The sequence below is a fragment of the Protopterus annectens genome, chromosome 8.part0 (assembly GCF_019279795.1).
Source record: "Protopterus annectens isolate FY-2018-M chromosome 8.part0, PAN1.0, whole genome shotgun sequence".
NCBI classification, from domain to species: Eukaryota; Metazoa; Chordata; order Ceratodontiformes; family Protopteridae; genus Protopterus; species Protopterus annectens.
In genome coordinates, this window is record NC_056741.1 from 242,927,276 (window position 1) to 242,941,988 (window position 14,713).

At 40.3% G+C, this 14,713-nt stretch overlaps 1 gene segment (V, D, J or C); it reads left to right on the forward strand.

Annotated features, from left to right (window-relative positions):
- The first annotated feature begins 1,736 nt into the window (after positions 1–1,736).
- On the forward strand, positions 1,737–5,430 carry LOC122808007. The segment is given in 2 exon segments: positions 1,737–1,840; positions 5,089–5,430. Coding segments are annotated over 2 exon segments (360 nt in total).
- The last annotated feature ends 9,283 nt before the right edge of the window (positions 5,431–14,713 follow it).

Below are 14,713 nucleotides of genomic sequence, written 5' to 3' on the forward strand. Positions count from 1 at the left end.
GTTTGTCACCCATTCATTTTTCAGCATTTTAAACTGATATCCATAGTAAATAACATTTACTGGTATTAAGGGAACATTTGGAAGAAGATGAGCCTGAAGTGTCAGTGGTGCATCTAGTAGCATACTTTTCTTTTGTGCAGAAGACTCTGAGTTCTATTCCCACACCAAGAAGATGGCTTGCCAGCACTGCAGTGCAGCATAAGGGGAGTGCTGTCTTCCTGACTAACCCAGTCAACAATGGATAAATCAAATATAATACCACATTTTAACCATCTGTGAACTAGTTCAAGTTGTTAGTAAGTGTTCCCATACCTCTCAGCCTCTGTGCATTAAAAATCTTAACAATGGGCTTTAAAATTCAAAACAGAGAGCCAAAAAGAGGAGGACCTTGTTTTTTTTTCACAACAGATGGTCTTTATATATTGCCCCTTATATAGTTAGTGATAGAGAATCTTTGTATAGGTTTAGTTTATTTGTTTAATAAGGTGAATACCACCAACCAGGTCTGACTTTATGAGGAACATCAGTAAATCTAGGAAGAACAAGGTGTACATTTTAGGGCCAAAATCTTACCATTATGCATAAATCATAGCGGTTGAGAGGTGTTAGTATTCCAGATTTTGTCAATTTGTTCCACATTATGAGAGGTAGTGTCCCACATTCTGCAGATGGAAACTTGAGAACTATGGACAAGGTCAGCTGCTCATTCCCATCCTTCCTCGCAGCCCTTCAAGCACCCATGGCACTAATGGAACTTGGGTCTTATGGGGCAAACTTAGGGTTTATCACTCTGAGCAATGGGGCAGCTTGTTCAGTTTTAAAGAACAAGAGTTTAGCCAGGCATTATCAATGATGTCTGTTTTCTGTGTTGATCTTAGAAACACTATGAATGAAAGACTAGGGTTGCAACTGGTTCAGCTGTTCAAAAAGGGCCACATGTTTTTTGGAAATGTGTGAACTTCAATTTTATTGTGAAAGTAAAAGCTTATTCCTGTTGCATTTGAATAATTTATGCTGTTTCATATACTATTTAGGTGTTTCTAATACATAACAATTGTGTTACACAACTATTAAAGAAAATTTGAATTTCTTTTGTCCTAAAATCTCATGATATTTGCCATTTTTCAGTATTTTTTTTCTGGACACCACTACCCAAAGAGGTACTGAACTGTACAAAGAGCAAAGAGGTGGGTAAATAACCCTATGAACGACCACAAAATGTTTGTCTAAATTAGTATCTGCCTAGGGTTACCACCTACCCCACTTTGCAGGGACAGTCCCTCTTTGGACAGTTGTGTCCTGCAAAAATATTGTAAGAATGGCAACTGTCCTGAAATATTAGGGCAAAATTATTTCCTATATTTTATGTAACAGTTGCATAAAACAGTTATTCTGTATCTGAAACACCTAAATGCTATAAGAAACAGAATAAGCAACTAAAATGCTACAAGAATAAACTTTTATTTAGGCAAAAAAGTGAAGTTATGTCCCTTGTACTGGCCGTGGGTATGTTTTGGCCTGCAAAATCTGATGTTTGTACCACAATTGTCCCACTTTGGCCATTTGAAAAGGTGGCAACCCTATATCTGCCTCGTTATCCGGGACTGGAGGGATGCCTTATGGAAACTTGTATTGCAGTAGTAGCAATTCTATCACAGGGGGAGGGGTATTGTGTAATATCCGTTGAAAACACCCGTTCACTGACTACTCATTTAATCAAGGTAGGAAGGGAAAGGTGCGATCAGATCAAAAGACACAAAACGAACTTCGGCAATCGTTTTGGGTATGGGGCTACGTTATAATCTAGTTTTCGTGTTCTTACTCTACATGCACTTAATAAGTAAGTGGTATTTGTTGTGTAAGATGATTACTGTTTTTGTGTACTTCAGTGTAGCATGTTAATAGCTGTTACATCGTCTCTCCAGCTTTAATTAGTTCTAAACTCCCTTATGGAGCTAAAGGTGGATTCGATAACTCCATCATCTATTTGCGTTATTTCGTTTTAATTCTTATGTTGTAATAACTGCCCTGTCCACATACCTCTATCCAGAATTCGCAGAATGTCTGGATTTGTGCCTCATATTTTAGGTCTCCTCTTCATGAAATTTGTATTTTTTGGCAAATCGTTGAGGATTGAAGTCACTAAATAATAAATCATGACAGGTATTTGGGTTTCAAATTTCATATCCTTCAGGAAATATGCTGCGTAATAATGCAAAACCTGTTTTAAAATCTGTCCCTATTTTTGTGCTGTTGTTCTCCCATTGTTTCTGGCTTTGCCCAGATTTATTGTGCTGAGAGGGTAAGAAATATGCCCCTGCTGCCACCCCAACTACCGGGACCGGGTAGATTCTCCCATGCCTTTAATCTTACCAGATTTGTGTACATCGTGCATTTATATGTTCATGGGTACGCGACCCTTTCCGAAACAGCGCAAATTAAATGGAAAACAACACATATCGTTGTAAGCAATTATTCTAAAACATATTTCCATTGAGCTGCTGGCAAATAACCACTGGGAGAACTTATTCTCTAAGTTTATTTACACGTGCTATTAACTATTTGGAATGAATAAGTTATTTAGGTTAGACATACAACTAAAATAAGTACTTTATGTAATGATACATTTTGGAGGTTGAATTAACTGTTTTTTATTCCAGTGACAGGGGTGTATTCCCAGGCTATTTTCCAGCATAGCAAATTCCTGACTACAAAGAGCACCGAACCCGTGACTTTGGGATGCAGTCAGACTAAGAACTCTGATGAGCCTCAGATGTTCTGGTACGTTCAGTATGCTCGGCAGGGCTTGCAACACATAATCAGCGCATACAGGGACGGGTCTCCTGATATTGCACATCAATATAAAGACAAAGTGTCGGCCATCAGGGGCAAAGACAATTCATACAACTTAACTCTGTTAAAACCCTTGCAAAATGACACGGCTTGGTACTACTGTGCGTGCAGCAAAGCACAGTGTGAAATGGAGCCTGAAAACATTGTCAAAAACCTTAAAGTTGCATTGTCCTCCACCCCTATACAAAGAGAACCCCACTGCTAACTATTGGAGATACAGTGGCCTACAAGCACCTCTCAACCGTCTCCAATTTTACAGAACGGGTCAAATGTCCCAATTTGCTCCTCCTAACCATAGCTCGCAACGAATCAGAGACAAATCCCAATACAAGCAGGGACAAACCCAGAAATAATCAGGGACAATCTGGGGCACTTTTAAAATGCTATTACTTCAGACATTGACAAAATAAGATAATGCAAATTAGTATTCGTTTTCTGAAGTAAGATAAGCATATAAATCTAATTACTGTAATTCACCACCTTATTTCCAAAGGTAACCATTTTTGGTGGTGGTGGTGGTGTGGGGGGGGGGGGGGTTAACAAGGACAGAACTAAAATTTGATTCAAAATCTTGGACGTCCCCAAAAAATCGGGGAAACTTGAAAGTTATGCTTCTAATATAGTTTATTTCCAGTTTGGTCTATGAAGATTACAATCTGTCAATATTGCCAATCACTGAAGTTTCATGCCTATTGCTCAGAAATGCATGTTGATGCAAAACCTGTTCTTCCATTAACGTTTTAAGAGAATTGGGGTAATTATTAACAATAGCCCATGACTTTCTTTCTTTGAGCCTTTACTCCCCCCCCCCTCCCTACACACACACAAACACACATTATTTTTGGCTTTGTCTAGAATTCTTTTTCAAATAAGTTGAGAGGTATGCGGTTTTCTTTGTGGCATCGGAAGTTCACCCTGTCTCTTTCCAAAGATAGTTATCTCAGAAACAGACATCTTGTGGCAGACACACCTGTGTTGCATTGGAGTCGTGTAGCAAAGTACAGTTTAAATATTGTACTATTGTCATTGATAAACGTAAGCATGTCATCTTGCAAGTTAATGTTTACAGTGGTTAATGTCACGTTTTAATGGGACGGGACCGTGAGTATAGCTCTCAATCTCTTAGTGCAAGAAATCTGGATAAAGCCTGACATAATGGGGGAAGACGAGAAAAGTAGGGACAGAGTTTAAATATTGTTCTTTTAAACTTAGAAAATTGCTAGAATATCAGGGTTTGTGTTAACATGCATTTTCTGAATAATTTTAAGTCTGAAACTCAAATGCATGTAATAATTTAATGACCAGTCCTGAGATAATCCAGTGATTTGGCAGAAAACCACACATTTTATGAAGAACAGACCAAAAATATGAGGCAAAAATCTGGACAGTTAAGAGGTACGACGGTGAGGCATGGCAACTCATCACATTTTCATATTATTTTACCCGTTAGCTATATGAGTATGACGTTTTAGTGTCTGTTGATTCCTGTAAAACATTTGGTGCGTGTGACCGCTGGGACAAACGCTGCACTCGAAAATAGAGCAGTCCTTAGTTACATATACTAACACCAGCACAGTACGGCAAAAAAGACCACGCTCGTTTGTTTGCCTGTCAATTTTGTCAGCTGTTGACAAAATTTCTTGCACTAAGAGTTATATCAGGAACACTTTAAAATAGCAATACTATTAACTTCAGAAGTCGACAGAATAAGAGAACGCGAAGTAACATCCATTTTTGCTAAAATAAAATAAATCTACAGCTCTGATCATTGCAATTATTAAGTGCAATTCACCACTTTTCTCCTAAAATCGTTATTTTGTACAAAGGATTAAGGGGGAGGGAGAAAATGTTCAGCCAAAATCGGAGGCAGTTGAGGGTGTCTCCTCCTCCTCTTTCCTGCGTCTCATTTATTAAGAAGGATAAAGGGTATATGACGTAAACTTGGCTCTTTGTTTCTTACTAATTATTTGGACTCCGACTGCATCTTAGCCAGTGTTACCACTCACCGGTGAAGCGCTGGACCTTCCTCATTGCACTCTTGGAAACTTTAAACAAGAAAAAGTCGGCCTCGTGTTAGTTAAATGATTTTACTACTTAATTTGTTTTGTCCACTTGGTACGCTAAACATGTATCTGTCTATCTAGCTATGTGTTTATACAGCGAAGTTGAATAAAATGACACAAGGAGTGGTGGTTTTGTGTTTTATTGCCTGCTAACTTGTCCTTTCTTCCGTAGTGGCACTTGCGATTGACCAGTCGCCAGGCGTCCTCCTAATCGAGCAGGGAAAGACCACGAATGTCACCTGTACTCAGAAAACTACACATACCAACATGTATTGGTACTTGCAGCGACCAGGACACACGCAGCTCCAACTCATTCTGTATTCCATAGAAGGAATCAAAGACACATTTTTGGAAAAGGGATGGGAAGAAGCCTTTACAGGTGAAAGGAAGTCAGCAGCATCCCTTATTCTGTCTCTGAAGAGCGCACAACCTAGCCATAGCGGGATGTATTTCTGCGCAACGCAAGATGCACAGTGAGCTCCAATGACGTGGCACCCCTCCAAAAACTGCAACAGTATTGCATTGTAAAGGGGCACCAGAGCTAGGTATTAGAGTTAGACCAAAGGTCTGCAGATCCGAGTAGGATAACTGTTAACTGTATTTTCTCTAGTGGTATTAAAAAAAAAATCCGGTAAAAAGTAGGGGTGATCTTGGAGTACAGGGTGTTGTTATGGTTAAGCTTTCTTGCGCGACATCAGATTAATGATTTTATTATGCCTAAAGGATCTGACGGTTTATTATTATTATTATTATTATTATTATTATTGGTTTTATGGTTCTAGTGCAATATGGAAAGGAACGGAATGAGAAGTGGGAAAGGTTCCTTTCATTTCTATACAAGTGCGTTTCTTACAATGACATTAGCTAGTTAACTTGCATTTTTGCAGATAGAGGCAACTTGAAAACACTGGTTAATTAAAGTTGAGATACATAATATGTAAGTGGAAAATGGAATCAGAATCAGAACTACACTAATAAACTTGTTTTCAAATCATGAACCTGCCCCTCTGTATTAAGATGACAGGTACCTGGCTATGGTAAAACATATCGACATACTTGATGACTTGAATAATTAATTATGAAATAAAAGTACTATCAAGTGAAAAAGAAATGCATTGATTTTATATATATATATATATATATATATATATATATATATTTATATATATATATATATATATATAAATAACACCACAATATGTACTTTTACTGTAGGGTTCTTCCTGCTGGCAGCAGCCCTCGATCGGCCAGAGTCCCAAAGTCAGGTCTGATGTTGGCTGAAGTCGCTCCTGCCCTGACGTCAGTGCGCCAGGGGTATAAAGACCTCAGCCGATGCTATTTTCCCCAGTCTTTCTTGCGGTGCAGTGCCCATAGCAAAGCAGTTTGCAAGTGCCAGTCGGCCGACTCCTGTTTATTTTTGGTGGCTTTTGTATTGAAGACTTCTTCTTTTAAGCTAAGTACCCCGTTGGGGAAACCTTTTTCTTGCTCCAGTCCGATGTCAGAAAAAGTTAATAACTGTATTTCTTGTGGGAAGCAAATACCTCATAAGGATTTTCACTCTTACTGTATACCTTGCTTAGGTCCTGACCACGACATAGCTAATTGCAGGTTTTGTGCTAAGTTTAATCAACGCACTATTAGGTGTAGGTACGATTTTGCCTTCCATTATTTTGGAAAAAGATTTAATTACAGTATGTCGTCGAATTCTTATCCGGCTACTGCAGAGTATAAGAGGTGCAAGGATAAAGACAGGCCTCCGAGGTCCAAAGTGGATGACTTTATTCAACCAGAGCCAGTTGCCGGTACGTCAGTCATCAGTGAGGCACTTTCGCAGCCCCTGTCATCCGCCACTTTTGAACCTGTTGCCTGTACCGACTCCCATGAGGAGCCTATGGGGCCTTCAGAATTTCCAGGGATTGGACCTCCGGATAATGCTCCCTCAGATGGGTCCGGAGCCACTGTGCAGGCACCGGCTTCTGAGGGAGTTTTTAGGCCTACACAGCTTCATGTAAAGATGACTCCAGTTTTGCAGTCAAGGACAAAGGCAAAGACTAAGGCTCCGGCAAAGACATAGCAGCATGCACAGGCACCTTCTGTTCAGGGCCCTAGACCTCAAAGACAGATGCTTAAAATGGCTGAAGACCTGTTAACTATGATCAGGGGTTTTCACCCCCCTCCTGACAAGAGACCTAGGCTAGAGCCAGATTATGATTCCTCAGATCAAGTTTCGATTTCTTCTGCTTCTTCCTCTGAGCAGGATTATTCCTTCCCTCTTTATGAGGATTCTGATGCTGAAGAATCCCTTCCTTCAGCCTCTCCTCCTGAGGATTATTCATTTGGGGAAACTTTGCATGACATGAGAGAGCATTTTCACTGGGAAGGGCAGGAATACTCTGAATCCAAGAAAAGGCTTAGGGATTTTCTTCTGCTCCCTCAGCATTGACCCCTGGCTATTGCCCTGTATTGGACATTGTGGATGATGTTTTTTACAGAGGCATCTCTCTCTCCTGATTATTTTCCTCCTGCTCCTGTCAAACCAGATAGGTATTATAGGGTTCCAGATTCCCACAAATATCTTTTTAAGAATCCTTCAGCTGATCCAGAAACTATTTCTCAGGGCCCTAAGGGTGTTAAAGCGGCCTCTGCTAAGAATCCTATTCCCTCGGACCGAGAGTTCAGAGCCTTGGAAAGATGGGGCAAAAAAAGTTTATACTTCTGCTACATTGCCTATTAGAGCTTTGAATTGTCAATTTCATATGTTGAAATATCAGCAATACCTTTTGTCTGTGTTAAAGCAAAATATGTCTGCTGTTTCTGGTGGTACAGACAATAAGGAATTACAGGATTTATTGCATGCTATTGAGCAGGTGGGTAAACATACCCTGCACTGTGGTTTTGATTCTTTGGAGGCTTCTTGCAGTGCTGCAGCAACTGGTGCAGTTATTAGAAGGCATGCTTGGTTAAAGGAGCAAAGTTTGTCTGAGCAGGTTAAAGCAAAACTTTTAGATGCCCCTTTGCAGCACAATGTTTTGTTTGGGGCCAAAGCTGAGGAAGTATTAAAGAAAATGGAAGACAAAGCCAAATCTATGCAGATGCTTAAGGATTTTCTACAGGTACATCCCCCTAGATTTAGCAGGAATTGGCCAGCTAAATCTTGGTCCTTTCTGAGCTCGGACAGACCTCAGAGAGGCAGATACAGGCGTTCCAGAGGTAGAGGTCAGGCACAGCCCCCTTTCAGAAATAAGCAGTGGAGTGCCCCCTCTCCCAAGGGAGGAGAAGATAGGTCACAACCTTACAGGAAACAGTCATTATGAGTCTCCCTTGCTAGTTCCAGGGGCTCCTCTCCTGGATGCGCCTTTGGGAGGAAAAATCTTTTGTTTTTATCACAATTGGAGCTGCATAACCCAAGACAAATTGGGTTCTGAATATAGTTTCAAGGGGTTACAAGTTTCATTTCCATACCTTGCCAAAATCAAATGGATGGCCAGATCTGCCAAAGCATCAATGGGCAGAGGCACAACAGCAAGTTCGGTCCCTCATGGATATGAGGGCCATAGGATTGGTACCAGATTCAGAAATGGGGCAAGGGTTTATTCAAGACTTTTCCTGGTTCCCAGGAAGGAAAACACATGGAGACCAATCCTGGACCTTTCCGTATTGAACACCTTCCTAGAAATTCCAAAATTCAAGATGCTCACTCTGCAGCAGCTGCTGCCTATGCTGAGCAAGAGCGCTTGGATGGTGACTTTGGACTTGAAGGAGGCTTACCTGCATATTCCCATACGGCAAGAGTGCAGAAGGTACCTGAGATTTAGAGTGGGCTCGAAGCATTACCAGTTCTCCGTGCTGCCCTTTGGCTTATCTACTGTGCCCCGGGTCTTTACAAAGTGCCTGGCACCAGTAATGGCATTTTGCAGACAGAAGGGAATTCAAATATACCCTTATCTGGATGATTGTCTCATTCAAGTGGACAACAAGGAGACTTTACTTCAGCATCTAGCATTTGTGCAGCATCTTCTCTTGTGCCTAGGGTTCACGGTGAACCTAAAGAAATCAAACCTGGTGCCCACGCAGCAGATTCATTTCCTGGGTGTGCTTCTGAGCACTACAACCCAGATGGCTTATTTGACACCAGACAAAAAAGTGCAACTGGCTTCTTATTTAAAAAATCTGGCTTTAATGAGTCAGCTGTCAGCAAGAAAAATTCTGCAGGCTTTGGGTTACATGGCATCCTGCATTCTGTTAATACCATATGCAAGACTCCATATGAGGAAGATACAGTGGTACATCAAGAGTGTATGGTCTCAGCATTGCCACAGTTTGTTAACAGTGATCACAATTTTGCCTTGTCTCCGGCAGGAGTTTCTTTGGTGGGCTGAGGCCTGTCTCCAGAACAAGGGGAGGCCTTTCTGTCCAATTCCAGCCAATCAAGTCATAATGATGGATGCTTCGGATTATGCATGGGGAGCCCACATGCAAGGGAAATGTCTTCAGGGTGCCTGGACAGAAGACCAAATGCATCTGCACATAAATTTGAAGGAGATGCTAGCTGTACAGAATGCCCTGACAGCCTTCAAAGATCTTATTCTACTGGGGCAATTACTGATAAAGACAGACAACACTACGGTGATGTGGTACATAAACAAGCAGGGAGGCTCTCACTCTCACCCCCTGTTCAGATTGACCATGGCTCTGTGGAACACTGTACTAGCCATCAAGGTGGACTTACAAGCTCAACTCCTGCCAGGAAAGGACAACACTCTGGCAGACAGTCTAAGCAGAAATCTTTCGGATCCATATGAATGGATGTTGGATGTTCGGATATTCGGGATGATAACAGAGGCGTGGGGGTGCCCGGACATAGATCTTTTTGCATCTCCCCAAAACCATCAACTTCAAACGTTCTGCACGAGGACCTACCACAAGCTAGCATGGAAAGTGGATGCCCTTTCATTCAGTTGGAAACACCTCTCAGTATATGCTTTTCCTCCTTTGCCTCTTCTACCACGGGTACTTCTGAAAATCAAACAGGACAGACCGCAAATGATTTTACTGGCTCCCAACTGGCCTCGGCAATTCTGGTATTCCACCCTGATGAACCTGGCTCAGGGTCCACCCTGGATTTTGCCACAAATTCCACATCTGCTGTCTCAACGAGATGGCCAGATCCTGCACAGCCATGTCAAAACTCTGAATCTAGCAGCCTGGCGGAGCCAGGGTTTTTAAACAGCTCTACTCTTACCAAACAGGTACTTGATGTAATCCTTGAAGCTAGAAGGCCCAGCACCAGGAAATCTTATGCAGGTAAATGGAAAAGATTTTGCTCCTGGACTCAGGCCCAGGGTTTTGATTCTGCAGTTCCAAACATTCCTCTGATTTTACAATACCTAACAGAGATGTTACATAAGGGCTATCTTTTTCATCTATCAAAATTCATGCTTCCGCTATTTCTGCACATTACAATACGGATCCCCCAATCTTTTCTCATCTGTTACTTAAGCAATATCTCAGAGGGGCAAATAATATAAAGCCCCCTTTAAGAGCACCAGTTCCCACTTGGGATCTCAACTTTGTTTTGGAAAAGTTAATTTTGTCTCCTTTTGAACCTGCAGCTTCCACAGATTTGAAGTTTTTATCATAAAAAACTGCTTTTCTTTTAGCTATTACCTCTGCCAGAAGAGTTTCAGAATTACAAGCTCTCATGGCTGTGGAACCCTTTATTATTTTTCATCAGGACAGGGTGTCCCTGAGGACTAATCCCACCTTTATGCCTAAGGTGGTTTCAAAAGTAGCCTTGAATCAGACTATTCATTTACCTACCTTTTATCCTAATCCTCAAAGTGAAGAGGAAAGTATTTTGCATTCTTTAGATATACACAGGCAGCTTCGTTTTTACCTGGACAGGACCAAGATTTTTAGGAAATCTGACCAATTGTTTGTAGCTTATGCTTCTACTTCACAGGGGAGAGCAATCACTAAGCAAACTATTTCTAAGTGGATTGCCCATTGCATCAAGTTCTGTTACTCTCATCATGGCAAACCAGTTCCTGTTAATGTTAGAACACATTCTACCAGAGCTACTGCCACTTCAGCAGCTTTTCTCAGTGGAGTTCCTACCAAGGAGATCTTAGAAGCTGCAACTTGGAGTTCTGTGCATACTTTTTCTAAGCACTACACCCTCCCTCTCTATTCTAAATCTAGGGCAGGCTTTGCCTCTGCAATCCTGCAGGGTTTTGTAGCCGCCCATTCTGTTCCTTCTCCATCCACCCTTTCTTGGCTTTGGGATTCAACCCTACAGTAATGACTGTAACAGTGAACCACGATGAACATAGTACAGTTGTGTACTCCTACCATAAATGTAGATGTTCGAGTATGTTCACTGTTACAGTCTGGGTTACCCTCCCTCCTATCCCCACTTTTGTTGTTCTTTGAGTGCTGTCTGTGTCTCCTTGGCACTTCTTTTTTCTCTGAGGTATTTTTGCTGGTGATATTTGGGAATGTTCTGGTTTATGTTTGCTTATTCTTTTGATTAAGCTTTTGGCCTTTATTTTTGGGCACCTGACATCTGGGGCAAGAAAAATTGGGGAAAATGGCATTGGCTGAGGTCTTTATACCCCTGGCGCACTGACGTCAGGGCAGGAGCAACTTCAGCCAATGTCAGACCCGACTTTGGGACTCTGGCCGATCGAGGGCTGCTGCCAGCAGGAAGAACCCTACAGCAATGACTGTAACAGTGAACATACTCGAACATCTACATTTATCGTAAGAGTACACAACTGTACTTTTCTTATCCTATTTCCTGTTAATATTACAGGTATCTTTTCATCATTCTTGACAAGCTAATTCTTTCTTTTCAGTAAGTACTGATTGATTTGATTAACTTCAGAATATCTGCTTAAATACTTTATCCATAAATCATCAGGCTCTACTTAACTAGATTCCAATCAAGTGTTTGGCAGTGCCCTGTACAGCCACAGATGCCTTGAGTAGACATTTTGTTTCTGTAAAAGCACCATTGAAATTTCTCCAGTACCTAGTTACACATGGGACAGCTAGGTTAGAGTGACATGCACTGCCCCCAGAGTTGCAAACCAGATAATCCTGACATAACTTTATAGTTCACTCCAATCCAACTGTCTATAGCTCTCAATCTCTTAAGAGGCCAATGTGAAACACATAGCCAAACAATGTGCGACAAACAACCAAAATGTGGAACACCCTATTTTCGCACTGCACGAAAATGTACCATTTCCATGGTGCCTGGTTGAAATGGACTTTCAAACAAAAGCATGAAGTTCAAGTACATAGCCGCAAATTCACACTATACATTTTTAAAAATTCTATAAAGAAACACAACTTGTAATTTAAATCAAACTTGTTTATACTCTACAATACCATAAATATTCAAATACAAAACAGAACTACTATACAGTATCAAGCTAAAATTAAAACTGCTACTATACAGAATCAAAGTAGAACTGGCCAAAAATACAATTTCCTTCAGTATTGCATTGCTCTAAATGTTGGCTAAACACCATCCTGCTATACATTTCATACTGCAAACAATTCCACATCTGTACGTTGCACTATATCTATGGGCATATGTATTTAATGTACTTTAGATGCACACTTCTTATTGTATGCCGCTGTATATATAACTGGTCAATATATCACAAAATGTTCTGCATACTGCGTAGCACCCCTACAACTTTAAACTTCTTTGCCTATGCAATAAGAGAAAAACTGCTACTCTACAGATCAACTAAAATGAAATTATGCATGACTTAATCATTCTGCTGCAACACTGTTTAACCTGCAATATTGTACCACAGCACATCTCATTACACAAGTCCACAATCACAAGTAACAGTAGTGATGACCTTAGTGTTAAGAACAGAAAATGCAGCAATATGAAATGTAACAAAAGGACAAGTTTAGAAACAGAACAGTAAACTCAAACCAAAATGCAACAGCAATTTTCTACTTTAATCCATTCAAAAGCATACATGGAACATGTTTTTGCATCAACCTACATTTAATGAACAATGAAACTGCAACTCCAATGTATACTAAAAGACCACGGTCTGATTCATTTAAAACGATAATAACACAGGTATCAGTCTCTAATCTCTGAACAATAATAACATGAAATTATAGTTTGGCATTGCAACGCCACTATCCTTTTAATACGAACAGACTTGCACCAACTTACATTGCCTGTATGTAAGTATGAACCTCTGTAGATAGGCATTACTGGGAGACTACATTTTTCCCTTAAAAAGTTAAAAGAGCAACAGGTTTTTCCATCAAACTACATTGTCTAAACACTTTAATCTCTAAACAGACATCACCATAAGTACAAAAATAATACAAAAGGTTTTGCATAACCTTACATTTGGAATAGGAACCTCTTCTGACACACTGCACTAAAGTTGTTTAAAAGTTAATAAAAACAGTCAAGAGGTTTCACATCACATTAACTATACAGTATCTGAATAATCAACATGAACCTCTCATCTGGCATAACTGACTGCATTGAAAGTAAATAGAATATGTTTTGCATAGACCTACATTTTGTTAAATAACTGCAAAGCATGAACCTCTAATGTCAGGCATTACTAACATACTACAACCCTCAGTAATTCATCAAGGAAGAAGCTTTTTGCATCACCCTACATTACATGACCTTTACAACACTGCACCACAAATCCTATAAAAGTTAACACAACAAACAGGTTTTGCATCAATATACATTATCTTAACAATAGCTATCATCAATCTCCAGTCTTGCATTAATGACCATAATCAAATTCAAAATAATAGAACAGACTTGGCAAAAACCTATACTTCATTTCCTTCCAGTAAGACAAAGTATAAAATTGGTGTCTACCATTCCTGACCCATTATAACCTGCACCAACTCACCAAGAAAAAGAGGTAGGCAAGGCAGCTGTAAAAACCACTAACTGTGATACAAAAAAATAAAAGGAAGGTAGGCAAACTTTACCAGCCCAGCAGAAGTGCCACCGTCCCAAATTCCTAACTATGCTCCAGTTCTCCTCACTCATTCACAAATAATTCTTGCAGTAGCTGTAGAAGGAAAACTCCAAAACTCCTCCAGCAAAAGAAGTGTGTTCCAAAAGTAAATGGAAGAATAAGTGTTTTACAATAACCGTTTTCAGGGTTTCACAATGGTGTGAAACCCCATTGTGATGTTGCTATCAGCTGTGTTAAGGGGAAGTCCTGTAGTGATTGGCCAATTTCTTTCTTACTTCATTGGCTTGCTTTGCCTAGAATTCCTTTCTTGATTGGCTCGTATACCTCAATGACGGTTGACTCTATTTGTAGTATATGATTCAATCAAAAATGCAAAGTGGAGCCATCACTCTTCAGTGTGAAACAGCAGAAAAGCACTTAAAAGATCTTTTAAATGCAAAGCATTCTGCATAATCCGGAGTACTTGGCTGCTCAGCAACTGTCTAATCAATAAGAAAGTGTCTGTTGCCATGGATATGAACGTTCCCACTATCTCTGTTACTAGATTGGTAGATATAGGTATCCTGAGGCAATGTAGACATTTTCATGTTTACTGACAACCAGTTAATTCTCAAACAAACTGATATGGTATGTAAGAGATGTATTTACACAATGTCACTGGAGGCAAAGTTCTCAAATAAAAGCACTCCTAATGTCAATAATGTTGTCAGTAGTACACACACTGCACCCATCATGCATATTTCAGAGCAAACATATAGACCCGCATATGCTGAGGCACTTAAATGTAACCTTATTAAATGC